Source organism: Eurosta solidaginis, chromosome 5, assembly GCF_040869045.1.
Source record: "Eurosta solidaginis isolate ZX-2024a chromosome 5, ASM4086904v1, whole genome shotgun sequence".
Lineage (NCBI taxonomy): Eukaryota > Metazoa > Arthropoda > Insecta > Diptera > Tephritidae > Eurosta > Eurosta solidaginis.
In genome coordinates, this window is record NC_090323.1 from 29,878,297 (window position 1) to 29,894,437 (window position 16,141).

Here is a 16,141-nt window from a genome sequence, read left to right on the forward strand (position 1 = left end):
ACACATTAAAAAAAAAACAATGTATGCATTATATGTAAACATCCTGTGAACCTTCAGTCTTTTAGCAGTTAAAAAGAGAAATAAATGACAAAAACCCTATTATTTGAGAAAGCGGTTGTATGTGGGATATATGCTATAGTGATCCGATCTGATCAGTTCCGACAAATGAGTAATTGGTCACCCAAATATACAAGCTCACCAAATTTCATCGAGATATCTCAAAAATTGAGGGAATAGTGTCCGTTCAAACAGACAGACAGGCGGACGGACATGACTAAATGAGCTGAGCTCACAATCCTGATCATTTCGGTATACTTATTGATGGGTCTATCGCGTCCTTTTTAAGGACTTACAATTTTCAGATTCGTGACAAACTAAATATACCAATCCATTTTCATGAAAGGTATAAAAACGTCAAATATAAGATTTATAATATCTTAAGTCAAGAAATTTGCAATGTGGACATAATTTCAACAACAATAACAGTCACTTGAACTCGGGAAAATATTTATTTAAGCACAGCTGAAAATTAGACAATGGTACAAATTTGCCTCTAACAAAAAATAAAACTTATAAAATTGAAATTTTTTCAATTCTGCGTCAAATTTTTAAGATCTCGTAAAATAACTTTTAACAGTTTTTTGTAAATATTTATGTGAGATTTGAATATAGCAGGCAATTATTTTCATAACATATATATGTGCATATGTATATGCACACACAAAAATTTAATGCAGTGTTAACACTTTTCGGAGAAATATTTAATTAAATTTAATTTGGTGTGGTGGTAGCGTTATCCGCACCGAATGTCCTAAGTCCAAGTCCCGGCCGAGTGAACTTAAACATTTTCTTTTTATTATTCTAACTTTCATGAAATGGTATATTTAGTTTGTCACGAATCTCCAGAGTCCATTAAGGAGAAGAAATGGACCCACCAATAAGTATACTGAATTGATCAGGATGGCGTTCTAAGTTAATTTAGCCATACCCGTCTGTCTATTTGAACGCAAACTTGTCCCTCAATTTTTGAGATATCTTGATGAAATTTGGTGAGCGGGTATGTATTTGTTTCCGATCAGACATATGTATGTCGGAGCCGAGCGGATCGGACCACTAAAGCTTATGGTTGGTTGGTTGGTTGTTGTGCTGCCCGGCTATGGAGTCGGGCCCAAGTAGCGCTCTAGGCGCCATTTTGATGCACTTCCTCCTGGAACCAATTACGTTTTGGATTGATGTACCCTGCGTGTATTTTTACTCAAACCACTTGGTTAGATCAATATACCTACTGATGTCCTTGATTCGGCAGTTTGACACCGCCCTTAAGTCCGGTAATACGTAATTGCCTAGAGTTCGGGACCGAAAATTCGCAAGGGCTGGGCACTCGCAGAGAAAGTGAGTAACCGATTCCTCGGCACCCTCCTGTCTACAGCTCCTACACCTCTCATTGTAGGGGATACCCATTCTATTCGCGTGTATGCCAAATGGCCAGTGCCCTGTAATAGTGACCGTGATTCTGTATATTTCTTTCGTAGACCTATTTAGTAGGTCATCGGTTCTTTTCTGGTTGTAGTCTTTCCATATTAATTTGGTGATTCTACAGGTGTCGTAGAGTACCAATCGGGGATTGATATTTTCCTTAGATAGGTGAGAATGTCTCTTTGAACTGATGTGAGTGGTCGATGCACCGCGACTGCTTCCGTGATGTCTAACGATGCTCCTTCCTTTGCTATTTTATCTGCTTTTTCGTTGCCGTCAATATTCCTGTGGCCGGGTATCCAGCTGAGAGTGACAGCTGCCTGGTTGGCTGCTTCACGTAGCACCCTCTTACAGTTATCGACTACTTAAGAGGATGTGTACGGTGATTCTAGCGCTTTGAATTCCGCTTGGCTGTCGGAGTATATAACTACCTCACCGTCTATCCGGTTCTGCAAAAGGAAGATACAGGCCCTCTCTATTCCTTGCAGTTCTGCTTGGAAGATGCTGACAGTGTTTGGAAGACGGATGGGGATTGCGACTTTTAGTTGGTTGGAGTAGACACCTGCACCGACGCCGCAGTCCATTTTGGACCCGTAAGTGTAGATGGAGGTGGCACCCTCCCTGCCAACTCTGTCGTCCGCCCAATCCGTTCTAGAGGGTATCTGCACCTTGTAATTTCTGTCGAAATTCAGTGTTTTTGAGAGGTAATCTGTTGTCGAATCCACATCGGTGAGCCTTGTTAGGATGTCAGTGTGACCGTAACCTTTTTCTTTCCAGCATTTAGACTCCCTTAGTCTGATGGCTGTGCTGATCGCTGTATATCTGATGTGAAGGGTCAGTGGCAGCAGGTTAAGTATAACGTTTAGTGCATCCGTGGGGCACGATCTAAATGCACCTGTTACCCCTGCGCATGCTGCCCTCTGTATTTTGTCTAGTTTTTTAGTGTTGTATAGCTTGTTCAGGGCAGGCTACCATGCTATGGCTCCGTACGCCGGGATGGGTCTTATGACCGCCGTGTAGAGCCACATTATAAGTTTTGGCTTTAGCCCCCAATTTCTGCTGACTATTCTCTTGCACGAGTAGTATGCGATATACGCCTTCTTTACTCTTTTTCCGATATTGGTTTTCCAATTTAACTTGTTGTCTATTTCGACGCCTAGGTACTTAACTCTAGTAGAGAGCGAGAGTTCCGTTCCATCTATTGAAGGTAGTCGAAAAGTTGGTATTTTTGTCTGTTACTGAACAGTATCAGTTCTGTTTTGCTAGGGTTGATGTTGACGCCGCACGATGTTGCCCAGGTGTGCAGTCCCTTAGCGCGCCCTGAAGGATGTCGCTTAGCGTGGAGGGAAAAGCCCCCGAGACTGCAATGACCACATCGTCTGCGTATGCTACTGCCTTAACACCATTTTTGTCGAGTTCGAGTAGTATCTCGTTCTGTGCAATGACCCAGAGTAGTGGCGAGAGGACCCCGCCCTGGGGTGTACCGCTACTCACTTTGCGGGTCATTGTAACTGAGCCCATATCCGCTTGTATGGTTCTGTTTTCCAGCATTGATTGAGTCGATCCACAGATGTGGTTGTCAACTCCGGCCCTTTGCAGGGCTTCCACAATTGTGCCGGTTTCGATGTTGTTGAAGGCGCCTTCTATATCTAAGAAAGCTAGTGTGAATTGTTTGTAGTGTAGTGATCTTTCCACAAAACCCGTTAGCTCATGGAGGGCGGTCTCCGTAGATCTACCCTTCATGTAGGCGTGCTGTGCCTTTGACAGATTTGGTCCTGTTATTATTGATCTAATATAGATATCCAGAAGCCTCGCAAGGACCTTGAGCACGAAGGATGTGAGGCTGTTTGGCCTGTAGTCTTTGGCGTTTTCGTGTGTGCGTCTGCCCGCTTTTGGTAGAAAGATTACTTTTATTTTTTTCCAGCTTTGTGGAATATACGTCAGGGAGATACTCGCTCTGTATACCGTTTCCAGCCAGAGGATCATTGGATCACCTAGTTTTTGTAGCATTACCGGGATAACGCCATCCAGACCGGGCGATTTGAATGGAGAGAAGCCATTGATAGCAAACCTGATATCTTCGCTGTCTATTATCCTGTCCAATAAGCCCGCTGAGGGCTGAGAGTCCCTGCAGAGAGATTCTTTTACTGGTGCTAGATCGCATCCGGGCAAGTGAGTATTGATGAGTGTGCCCAGGGAGTCCTCTGCTGAGTTTGTCCATATGCCTACCTCGCTTCTTACGAAGTAATTTTTTTGGTGTTCTGTGGACAGAACTTTACTCAGTCTAGAGGACTCGCGGGTGTTTTCTATTGAGGAGCAGAAGGATTGCCAGGATACAGCATTCGCTACCCTTATAGCTTTTTTATATGCTTTGAGCGCCTCCCTATATGGCTGCCACTCCTTGATTGTAAGGCACTCATTAAATGCCTTCCATATTGTCGTTGTAAGTTTCCTAAGGTCCCCCCTCCACCAGGGTGGGGACTTCTTCTTACGAATACTAAATGTGGTGCACTTGTTGTAAGAAGTAGTTATTGCGAGCTCTACCTTGCCGACTAGCTCATCGAGCTTTTGAGGACAGTTTATGTTTGGTTCGCTTATTTCTAAAGCTGGCGTAGTTAGCCTTACAAATTTATCCCACTTTGTTCTTCTTGCGGTGAGTTCTATAGCGGTGAGTCTGACCAGATCCAAATCTGATGTCGAAGAAGATCCAGAGAGAGGCTTCGTCTGACACTCTCCAGTTTTCCACTACCGCCGGGTCATCGTCGGTTGTCAAAGTTAGATCTAGGACTTCCTCCCAGCCCTGAAACCTGTCTGAACTAGGGAATATAAAAGTGGGTTTTTTGCCGCTGTTGCAAATACTGAGGTTGGAATTAAGAATAAAATGTAGAAGTGACTCACCCCTCTCGTTGGTTAACCCTTTCGCTATATTGTTGCCATATGGCAACATCAAGCTTTGGGACGGCGTAGTTTGCACCATTTAAAAAAAACTAGTAATTTTATGAACAATTATGCGTTTTAAACCTTTAAGTAAAATACAAAATTACAAAAAACCAATTTTTAGTGAATTGTAGTTCATAGAGTGATTTGAAAGAAGGTAGTCTCTTCGTTGCGATTTTTTTCAATAAAAGGCACTTTTTTGTTTTCCGGCTGGAAAAAATATTTTATAACTTTTTGAAAAATTTTTGATTAAAATATAACCATAAATATTTGCTTTAGAGACTGCTGTTGAAATTTTGGATTATAAAGCTTTGTGTCGAGCGCTATAATTGGCAACATATGCCTTGTAAGGTGTTCAAAATCTCAATAACGTGCGGCCAATTTTTAAATTGCATACATTCATTTGCGCTAGTAACTCATAGCGATCAGCCGTTTTATTGAGCTTGAGCCAACATTTTTTAGCCATGTCACGGAAAATGAAAGAAGCTGATATCGAAAAAATTCTGGTAAATTTTTGCGACTCGGATATATCCGACACAGAGCACTCCCAAGAAACAGAAACTTTTGATAATTTAGTAAATGCATTTCACGAAAATTAAACTTTTTCGATCCCGGCAAGATCAATATGAAATTAATATTTCAAATATTGACGTCGAATAAAACGTAGGTTTGGGTGAAGCTACAATAGCTGAACCTAGCTCTATTTCACGTCAAGTTTCAAAGTTCATTCCGAAAAAAAAATTTGAGTTTCGATGGAAGAAAGCACCAATGACGCCTCTAAATATGAGTTTTACTTAGACCTACCCAAATTCTAATACGAAAGTCCCCGTGGTTTACTTCTTGGAGTATTTTTCTGAAAATTTCCTTGACCAAGTTGTGCAAGCCACTAATCAAACATCTTTATTGCAAAGTGGCAAATCTGTAAATCTCTCTAAGGAAGAGGTTCTGAAAATTCTTGCTTTAGAGATAGCAATTGGAACATTGGGCTACCCTAGATTGGATATATACTGGTCAAAGGCCACAGCAATTCCGGTCTTCTCTCAATGCATGGCAAGACCGCGATTTCATTCCATACGAAATAATTTAAAATTTACAACAGTCACAATCAATAGTGATAAACTGTTTAAAATTCGACCACTCCGGGATGCTTTTACGCAAAAACTTTACACTATCCCCAAAGACGAAAATCTTTGTGTTGATGAAATGATGATTCCATTTAAAGGAAAGACTGCATTAAGGCAATATATGCCTAAAAAACCTATAAAATGGGGTATTAAAGTATTTTGTCTTTGCAGTTCGAAAGGCATAATTTACGATTTTGAAATATATCAGGGTAAGGGAACTCTTTCAATTAGTCAAAATCTAGGGTTTTGCTCTGATATTGTAATGCATTTAACGAAAACTATATCTGACAACTATTTTTCTTCTCTGAATTTGTTATTATGTTTAAGATAAAAGGAAATGTGGGCCACTGGTACCATACGAGTAAATAGGATTGGTAAAGTACCTCTCAAATCTGAGGAGTTGAAAAAAAGGGGCGGGGAAATTTCGACTTTCGTATAGAAAGAGAAGACAATATCTTTGTAATGAAATGGCTTGATAGTGGTACCGTTCAACTTGTGTCTTCAATTTATGGTGATGAACCTTTAAACAAGGTTACAAGATTTTGTTCTGAACAGAAGAAAAAGATTGAAGTAACTCAGCCTAACATTGTCAAAGTGTATAATAAAAACATGGGTGGAGTGGACAAAATTTACTATCTTTTGTCACTATACCGTATATCAATTCGATCGCGAAAATGGACACTCAAGGTGTTTGACCACTTTATAGACATGGCTATATGCAATTCATGGCTTGTTCAGCATTGACCCAAATACTCAAAAGCATATGGACCTTTTAGAATTCCGACAAGATGTTTCTGATGGGCTAATTTCTCTGTCCAACAAAAATGAGTGTTCTGGAAAACGTGGGCGACCAAAAGGGGCATTGAGCGAAGAACGTGTAGCTAAATCAAGACGTACGAATGAAACAGCATCTGCTGTTTCCATACGATATGATGGAAACCAACATTGGTCGGAGCATACAGAAGAGAAAAGCAAAAGCAAAAGGCCAGATTCACCTATGCCTCCCTAATGGAGCTCGGGATTGCTTCAAGGACTACCATTATATAAGCTAAATATCTATAACTATCGTAATAAAAATATGAATTCTTATTACTATTTTTAATATTATTATTTTTATTATTATAATTATTGTTATTATCACTATTATTTATAGTATTATTATTCATTATCTGCATTACTTTTTGATTTGTTTTTAGTAATATCTTAAATTGAAGTGTTAATAAAAATATTATATATATGTATTCATGTTTATATGAATATTTTTGAATTTCTGATTTTATATTTTCATTTCCAGCATTGTATGTCATAAATAAAACAAAATAAATTGAATAAAACATCTTTGTTTCAAATATTACATATGTGTGTTTTTCTGTACCTTTAACGAAATTTGTTGCCATATGGCAACATTGAAAAGAACTGTTTTCCGAAAATAATTTTTTTTTTTTTATTTATTATTGCTAACGGAACCAATAAGAGTTCTCGCGTAAAATTTCAGATTTTTTTGACTGCTCTATAAAAAGTTGGACTGAAAGGGTTGAGGATCTGCCCCATATCGTGTTTCTTGCATTGGCGTCACAGCCGATAATTATGATGCACCCGCCGCTATTATTTATGAAGTTTTCCAGCTCTGGAGGTGGAGCCATCCTGTCATGGGCCATGTAGGCCGAAACCACGTAGATGGTCTGGTTGGACACGCCCTCTAGCTTTACCACTGGTAGGTCTGATGTGCTGTAATTTCAACATAAGAAAGCATTTATACCTTTTTTGATTAAAATGCCTGCTCTTGGCTTACCTGCATCCGTTTTGTAGAACAGATTGTGTGTGCTGATGTTTAGCCCCCTGATTTCCTGATTGTGGGCCCAGGGCTCTTGGATTAGGCTGATGTTGATATCCTCCTCACCGAGAACGATTTTAAGATTATCTGTAGCACTTTTAGAGTGCTGCAGATTAATCTGTATACACTTAGTGTTTTGTTGTGTCCCCGTCCTTTATGTTGACACCCTGCAGCAGATTACCTGCGCGCACGAGGAACATCTGAGGCAGGTATTACCTTTAGCTGGAGGTTGTTTACCTGTCCACTAATTTGTGTTACACACCTTGTCAGAAATTCCGACGAATTAATATGTAGATAGTGGGTAATATACTGCCTATGCAATAAGGCCGCTATGATGCCGGTTGCCGTTTTGACCTAAAATCAAAAACGTTTTTGGGACGTTTTTTTGTTTCGTTTAATATAAAACGTGAAATTTTCCGATTCAGTCAAGTTGCATTTAAATAATAACAAACCAATTTGAAATAAGAGAATATATAATAAAATAAAATAAGAACTAAAATAAATTAGCATAAAAGGCAATATAAAAAATGTAATGTTATATTCTTGTAACTTTTTTTTTTTTCAGTATACGACGTACTTTATCTAAAATAAGGATTAAATCTGCAAATGCAAAATGGGCCGGTCAAAAATTAATTCTATTTAAGATTTTTTGGTACGCTAAAAAAAATTTGGAAACATTTTTTAGGATTTTGGTAGATACTATTATAGGTAAGCGGCAACAATGGGGAACCATATTTGAATGTAGGTGAAACATTTGTGCTTTCGAATTTAGCGAGTATACATAAAATTTTAAATTCACATTAGAAAACTTAGATAATTGTTCCCAAAGACGGCGCGCTTGTGTATAAAGGTTTAGGTCTTTGAAATTCGCATTAGAACACTTAGATACTTGTTCACAAAGATGGCGCGCTTGTGCACGAAAATGACTTACGATATTTGTATGAATTGTTCGAATTTACAAAAAACTTTTTATATTAATTATAAACAAATAGTGTAATATTTGTTACCAAAAATAGGCCTATGCACTGCGGCTGATCAATACGAATCGATTCATATAACTTTTATATGATTTTACATATGCTAAGTATTCGAAACAGCCTGTCAATTGATTGTATGGAAATTTTGTTAGCGTATTAATATATAGATAGTAAAAACGAAGAAATTTGCTAAAGGAATTTAGCCTATTTCACGCCACCCGTTTAATTTTGTATAAATACATATATAATATGTAAGTGTGACACAAAACAAAAATTTCGAGTAGAATAGCGGATACCTTCATAAAAAATAAAATTAAAATATAAAAAAATTATGTAATGAGAAAGAAAGCAGAGTTTACTAAAAAATGTTTAATTAAAGAAAAAAATAAAGTACTTAAATTGCGAAAAAATTAAGTGAAGTGAACAAACAGTTCCATATAAAAACGCAATAAGTGCGCTTAGACTTTTTCCGGGGTTTAAGTGATCATTGTGGAAATATGTAGATTCTAATGTTCGGATATTTAATGTTGGGATTCCCATTGAGATCTATGTACGTAATTAATTTGTATTAAATTTGTAAACACTCCATTTCATGAATATATATGACCATATCTACGATAAAATATCGTCTGTGAACAATACAATACTAAGATATAACAAAGCAGAATAAATTAGAAAGAAAAGAAAAACAAACAAAAACATTAAAGTTATTCACGCAAACATATTTACTAAAATAAAATTGATTTCATAACTTTAAGCGACATAAAAAATTAGGGTTATGGGATCTAAGCATCCGATTAATGGATATATAATCCAACAAAGTTAGCATAATAATAAATATAGTGGGTAATATACGGACTATGCACGCTATGATGCCGGTTGCCGTTTTGACCTAAAATCAAAAACGTTTTTGGGACGTTTTTTTGTTTCGTTTAATATACAATGTGAAATTTTCCGATTCAGTCATGTTTCAGTTAAATAATAATAAACCAATTTGAAATAAGAGAATATATAATAAAATAAGAACTTAAATAAATTAGCATAAAAGGCAATATAAAAAATTTAATGTTATATTTTTGTAACTTTTTTTTTCGTTCAGTATAAGACGTACTTTATCTAAAATGAGGATTAAATCTGCAAATGCAAAAACATTTTCGGGAAAATTTGCCATTAATTGTTATAAATAAATTAGTTAGTTTCAACTAAAGTTAACTCGTTATTTGCGATTTCATGTTTTTTTTGAAAACAACTAAAATAAAAACAAAGAATCTGTTAAATAAAGACTTATGTATTTACGTGTAAGTGAAATTTGCCACAAAAAATGCGCCGGTCAATAGGCCGGTTAAGTTATTGTTGGATTGACCAAAAAACTTTTTCTATTAATTATAAACAAATAGAGTAATATTTGTTAACAAAAATAGGCCTATGCACTGCGGCTGATCTATACGAATCGATTCATATCACTTTTATATGATTTTACGTAGGCTAACTATGCGAAACCGCCTGTCAATTGTTTGTATGGAAATTTTGTTAGCGAATTAATATATAGATAGTGGGTAATATACTGACTATGCACGCTATGATGCCGGTTGCCGTTTTGACCTAAAATCAAAGACATTTTTCGGACGTTTTTTTGTTTCGTTTAATATACAATATGAAATTTTCCGATTCAGTCAAGTTGCAGCTAAATAATAATAAACCAATTTGAAATAAGAGAATATATAATAAAATAAGAACTTAAATAAATTAGCATAAAAGGCAATATAAAAAATTTAATGTTATATTTTTGTAACTTTTTTTCGTTCAGTATAAGACGTACTTTATCTAAAATGAGGATTAAATCTGCAAATGCAAAAACATTTTCGGGCAAATTTGCCATTAATTGTTATAAATAAATTAGTTAGTTTCAACTAAAGTTAACTCGTTATTTGCGATTTCATGTTTTTTTGAAAACAGCTAAAATAAAAACAAAGAATCTGTTAAATAAAGACTTATCTATTTACGTGTAAGTGAAATTTGCCACAAAAGATGGGCCGGTCAAAAATAAATTCTATTTAAGCTTTTTGGTACGCTACAAATTATTTTGGAACAATTTTTTAGGATTTCGGTAGAGGCTATTATAGGTAAGTGGCAACAATGGGAAACCATGTTTTAATCTTTCACCGTGTAGCGCGTACGCTTATGTAGGTTTGTGTCTTAGAGCACTTACATAATTTGTCCAATGATGGTGCGCTCTTGTGCAAGAAAGTAAATATCCATATTTGGAGAGATTTTTGGATTGACCAAAAAACTTTTTCTATTAATTAACAAATAGAGTAATATTTGTTAACAAAAATAGGCCTATGCACTGCGGCTGATCAATACGAATCGATTCATATAACTTTTATATGATTTTACATATATCGAAACAGCCTGTCAATTGATTGTATGGAAATTTTGTTAGCGTATTAATATATAGATAGTAGAGTAATATACGGCCTATACAATATTTCGACCTAAAATCGAAAACGTTTTTGGGTCGTTTTTTTCGTTTAATATACAACGTGAAATTTTCCGATTCAATCAAGTTGCATTTAAATAATAATAAACTAAGTTGAAATAAAAGATAATATAATAAAATAAAATAAGAAATATCAAAATAAATTAGCATAAAAGACAATCTACAAATTTTAATGTAATATCTTTGTAGCAAATTTATTTATTTTTTGTTCACTAAAGACGTGCTATATATAAAATGAGCATAAAATCTGGAAATGCAAAAAACATTTGGGTCAAATTTGCAATTAATTGTTATAAATAAATAAATTTAGTGAGTTTGAACAAAAGTTGACTCATTATTTGTGATTTCATGTTTTTTTTTTGAAAACAATTAAAATAAAAAACAAAGAATCTGTTAAATAAAGACCTATGCTTTTATGTGTAAGTAAAATTTGTCCAAAAAATAGGCCGGTTAAGTTATTACTTCTCTTTAAAGTTTTTTTGTGCGCTAACAATTATTTTAGAACAATTTTTTAAAGATTTTGGTACAAACCAATATAGGTAATTGGAAACAATGGGAAACAATATTTTTTTCAACAGAAAATGAGCGAAGCAGTAGTTCTCTCACCGTTTGGCGTGTACAAATATATACATATGTAGAGATGAAACATTTGAGCAACAGAACAATTGAGAATTTGGAGCTATGTACTCAGGGGGGTTTGTGAACATAATGCGTCCTACAGATGGCAATTTCGATAGTTGCACAGATTTTCGAATTTACAAAAAACTTTTTCTATTAATTATAAACAAATAGAGTAATATTTGTTAACAAAGATATGCCTATGGACTGCGGCTGATCAATACGAATCGATTCATATAACTTTTATATGATTTTACGTATGCTAAGTATGCGAGACAGCCTGTCAATTGATTGTATGGAAATTATGTTAGCGTATTAATATATAAATAGTGGGTAATATACTAAAAAAAAAAAAAAAAAAAAATAAATGTAAGGCGCGATAACCTCCGAAGAGATCTAAGGCCGAGCTTCTCTTCCAATTTGCGTCGTGCTCCTCTTGATTTTTCCCTACAAATTGGCCGGACGGGACCTACATGTTTTTATGCCGACTCCGAACGGCATCTGCAAGGCAGATGAGTTTTCACTGAGAGCTTTTCATGGCAGAAATACAATCGGAGCGCTTGCCAGACACTGCCGATGGGCGACCCCGCTTAGAAAAATTTTCTTCTAATTGAAAAATCTTATTTCTAAAATTTTGATGTTGCTTTGCCCGGGAGTTGAACCCAGGGCATACGGTGTGATAGGCGGAGCACGCTACCATCACACCACGGTGGCCGCCGTTAGCGTATTAATATATAGATAGTAGAGTAATATACTGCCTATGCAATATTTCGACCTAAAATCGAAAACTTTTTTGGGTCGTTTTTTTTCGTTTAATATACAACGTGAAATTTTCCGATTCAATCAAGTTGCATTTAAATAATAATAAACTAAGTTGAAATAAAAGATAATATAATAAAATAAAATAAGAAATATCAAAATAAATTAGCATAAAAGACAATATACAAATTTTAATGTAATATCTTTGTAGCAAATTTATTTATTTTTTGTTCACTATAAGACGTGCTATATCTAAAATGAGCATAAAATCTGGAAATGCAAAAAACATTTGGGTCAAATTTGCAATTAATTGTTATATATAAATAAATTTAGTGAGTTTGAACAAAAGTTGACTCATTATTTCTGATTTCATTTTTTTTAAAGCACCCAAAATGAAAAACAAAGAATCTGTTAAATAAAGACCTATGCTTTTACGTGTTAGTAAAATTTGTCCAAAAAAATAAGCCGGTTAAGTTATTACTTCTCTTTAAAGTTTTTTTGTCCGCTAACAATTATTTTAGAACAATTTTTTAAAGATTTTGGTACAAACCAATATAGGTAATTGGAAACAATGGGAAACAATATTATATTTCAACAGAAAATTAGCGAAGCAGTAGTTCTCTCGCCGTTTGGCGTGTACAAATATATACATATGTAGAGATGAAACATTTGAGCAACGGAAGAATTGAGAATTTGGGGCTATGTACTCAGGGGGGTTTGTGAACATAATGCGTCCTACAGATGGCAATTTCAATAGTTGCACAGATTTTCGAATTTAATTATAAACAAATAGAGTAATATTTGTTAACAAAGATAGGCCTATGCACTGCGGCTGGTCAATACGAATCGATTCATATAACTTTTATATGATTTTACGTATGCTAAGTATGCGAAACAGCCTGTCAATTGATTGTATGGAAATTTTGTTAGCGTATTAATATATAGATAGTTGGTAATATACTGCCTATGCAAGACGGCCGCTATGATGCCGGTTGCCGCTCTGACCTAAAATCAAAAAAGTTTTTGGGACGTTTTTTTTTCATAATTACCATAAAAGGCAATATAAAAAATGTAATGTTATATTTTTGTAACTTTTTCTTTTTTGTTCAGTAAAGACGTACTTTATCTAAAATGAGTATTAAATCTGCAAATGCAACATCATTTTCGAGCAAATTTGCCATTAATTGTTATAAATAAATTAGTTAGTTTCAACAAAAGTTAACTCATTATTTGTGATTTCATGTTTTTTTGAAAACATCTAAAATAAAAAACAAAGAATCTGTTAAATAAAGACTTATGTATTTACGTGTAGGTAAAATTTGGCACAAAAAATGGGCCGGTCAAAAATTAATTCTATTTAAGGTTTTTGGTACGCTATAAATTATTTTGGAACAATTTTTTAGGATTTTGGTAGAGGCTATTATAGGTAAGTGGCAACAATGGGAAACCATATTTGTATGTAGGTGAAACATTTGTGCCTTCGAATTTAGCGGGGATACATAAAATTTGAAATTCACATTAAACACTTAGATAATTGTTCCCAAAGATGGCGTTAATGAGGGTTTTAAAAGGGAGTGGTGGTAGTTGTATAGGTGGTCGCCTTTTCGAGATATCGCCATAAAGGTGGACCAGGGGTGACTCTAGACTTTGTTTGTACGATATGGGTATCAAATGAAAGGTGCTAATGAGTATTTTTAAAAGGGAGTGGGCCTTAGTTCTATAGGTGGTCGCCTTTTCGAGATATCGCTATAAAGGTGACTCTAGAATTTGTTTGTACGATATGGGTATCAAACGAAAGGTGCTAATAAGTATTTTAAAAGGGTGTGGCCTTAGTTCTATAGGTGGACGACTTTTCGGGATATCGCCATAAAGGTGGACAAGGGGTGACTCTAGAATTTGTTTGTACGATATGGGTATCAAATAAAAGGTGTTAATGAGTATTTTAAAAGCGAGTGGGCCTTAGTTCTATGGGTGGACGCCTTTTCGAGATATCGGCATAAAGGTGGACGAGGGGTGGAATTTGTTTGTACGATATGGGCATCAAATGAAAGGTGTTAATGAGTATTTTAAAAAGGAGTGGGCTTTAGTTCTGTAGGTGGACGCCTTTTCAGGATATCGTTATAAAGGTGGGCTAGGGTTGACTCTAGAATGCGTTTGTGCAATATGGGTATCAAACGAAAGGTGATAATGAGTATTTTAAAAGGGAGTTGGCCTTAGTTCTATAGGTGGACGCCTTTTCAAGATATCGAGATAAAGGTGGAACAGGGGTGACTCTATAATGTGTTTGTACGATATGGGTATCAAATTAAAGTTATTAAGAGGGTTTTAAAAGGGAGTGGTGATAGTTGTATATGTGAAGGCGTTTTCGAGATAGCGACCAGAATGTGGACCAGGGTGACCCAGACCCTCATCTTACAAAGTTTTTTTCTAAAGTTATATTTTGCGTCAATAAACCAATCCAATTACCATGTTTCATCCCTTTTTTCGTATTTGGTATAGAATTATGGCATTTTGTTTTCATTTTTCGTAATTTTCGATATCGAAAAAGTGGGCGTGGTCATTGTCGGATTTCGGCCATTTTTTATACCAATACAAAGTGAGTTCAGATAATTACGTGAACTGAGTTTAGTAAAAATATATCGATTTTTGTTCAAGTTATCGTGTTAACGGCCAAGAGGAATGACAGACGGTCGACTGGGTATAAAAACTGGACGTGGGTTCAACCGATTTCGCCCTTTTTCACATAAAACAGTTATCGTCCTAGAATCTAAGCCCCTACCAAATTTCACAAGGATTGGTAAATTTTTGTTCGACTTATGGCGTTAAAAGTATCAGAGACAAATTAAATGAAAAAGGGCGGAGCCATGTTTGTAATTTGTTGCACCATATCATTACTGGAGTCGAATGTTGACATAATTTACTTATATACTGTAAAGATATTAATTTTTTTTTTTTAATTTGACTTTAAAATAATTTTTTTTTTAAAGTGGGCGTGGCCGTTCTCCGATTTTGCAAATTTTTATTAAGTATACATATAGTAATAGGAGTAACGTTCCTGCCAAACTTCATCATGATATCTTCAGCGACTGCCAAATTATAGCTTGCAAAACTTCTAAATTACCTTCTTTTAAAAGTGGGTGGTGCCACGCCCATTGTCCAAAATTTTACTAATTTTCTATTCTACGTCAAAGGTTCAACTCACCTACCAAGTTACATCGCTTTATCCATCTTTGGTAATGAATTATCGCACTTTTCCGATTTTTCGAAATCTTCGATATCGAAAAAGTGGGCGTGGTTATTGTCGTTCATTTTAAGTAGCGATCTGAGATGAGTGCCCAGGAACCTACACACCATATTTCATCAAGATACCTCAAAATTTACTCAAGTTATCGTGTTAACGGACGGCCGGACGGACATGGCTCAATCAAATTTTTTTTCGATACTGATGATTTTGATATATGGAAATATATATCTATCTCGATTCCTTTATACCTGTACAACCAACCGTTATCCAATCAAAGTTAATATACTCTGTGAGCCCTGCTCAACTGAGTATAAAAACCAATAACACAAAGTATGCTATTGAGTCACAGTATGTTGATGAGGGTAATAAAGGCAAACGCACAGGTGTTAGCAAACGTCGTAAGAAGTCGAGCACAGTGGGTTCGTCAGCTGCATCTACGTCAACTTCTGCATCTACATCAACTTCAACATCAATTTCTGCTTCGACAGTGGGTTCGTCAGCTGCATCGACGTCAACTTCTGCATCTACATCAACCTCAACATCAATTTCTGCTTCGACAGTTTCCGTGGTGCAACCTGTTGGTCCTAGAGAGGTGACTGCCGTTCCGCCTCGCAGAGCAATTTTTGTTTCTCGGTTGCATGCTTCATTGACTGTCGACGATATTTCAAATTA

At 35.6% G+C, this 16,141-nt stretch overlaps 2 protein-coding genes across 3 annotated transcripts in view; one reads left to right on the top strand and one right to left on the bottom strand.

Annotated features, from left to right (window-relative positions):
• LOC137254449 (uncharacterized) overlaps positions 1-16,141 on the top strand; it is a 447,929-nt gene that overhangs the window by 105,534 nt on the left and 326,254 nt on the right. The window lies entirely within an intron of this gene.
• Positions 1-16,141, bottom strand: part of LOC137252714 (serine protease 3-like) — a 59,903-nt gene that overhangs the window by 17,499 nt on the left and 26,263 nt on the right. Inside the window, exon 3 of the mRNA XM_067788765.1 lies at positions 10,558-10,644. Coding sequence (XP_067644866.1) covers positions 10,558-10,644 — 87 coding nt within the window. The remainder of the gene's footprint in view (positions 1-10,557; positions 10,645-16,141) is intronic.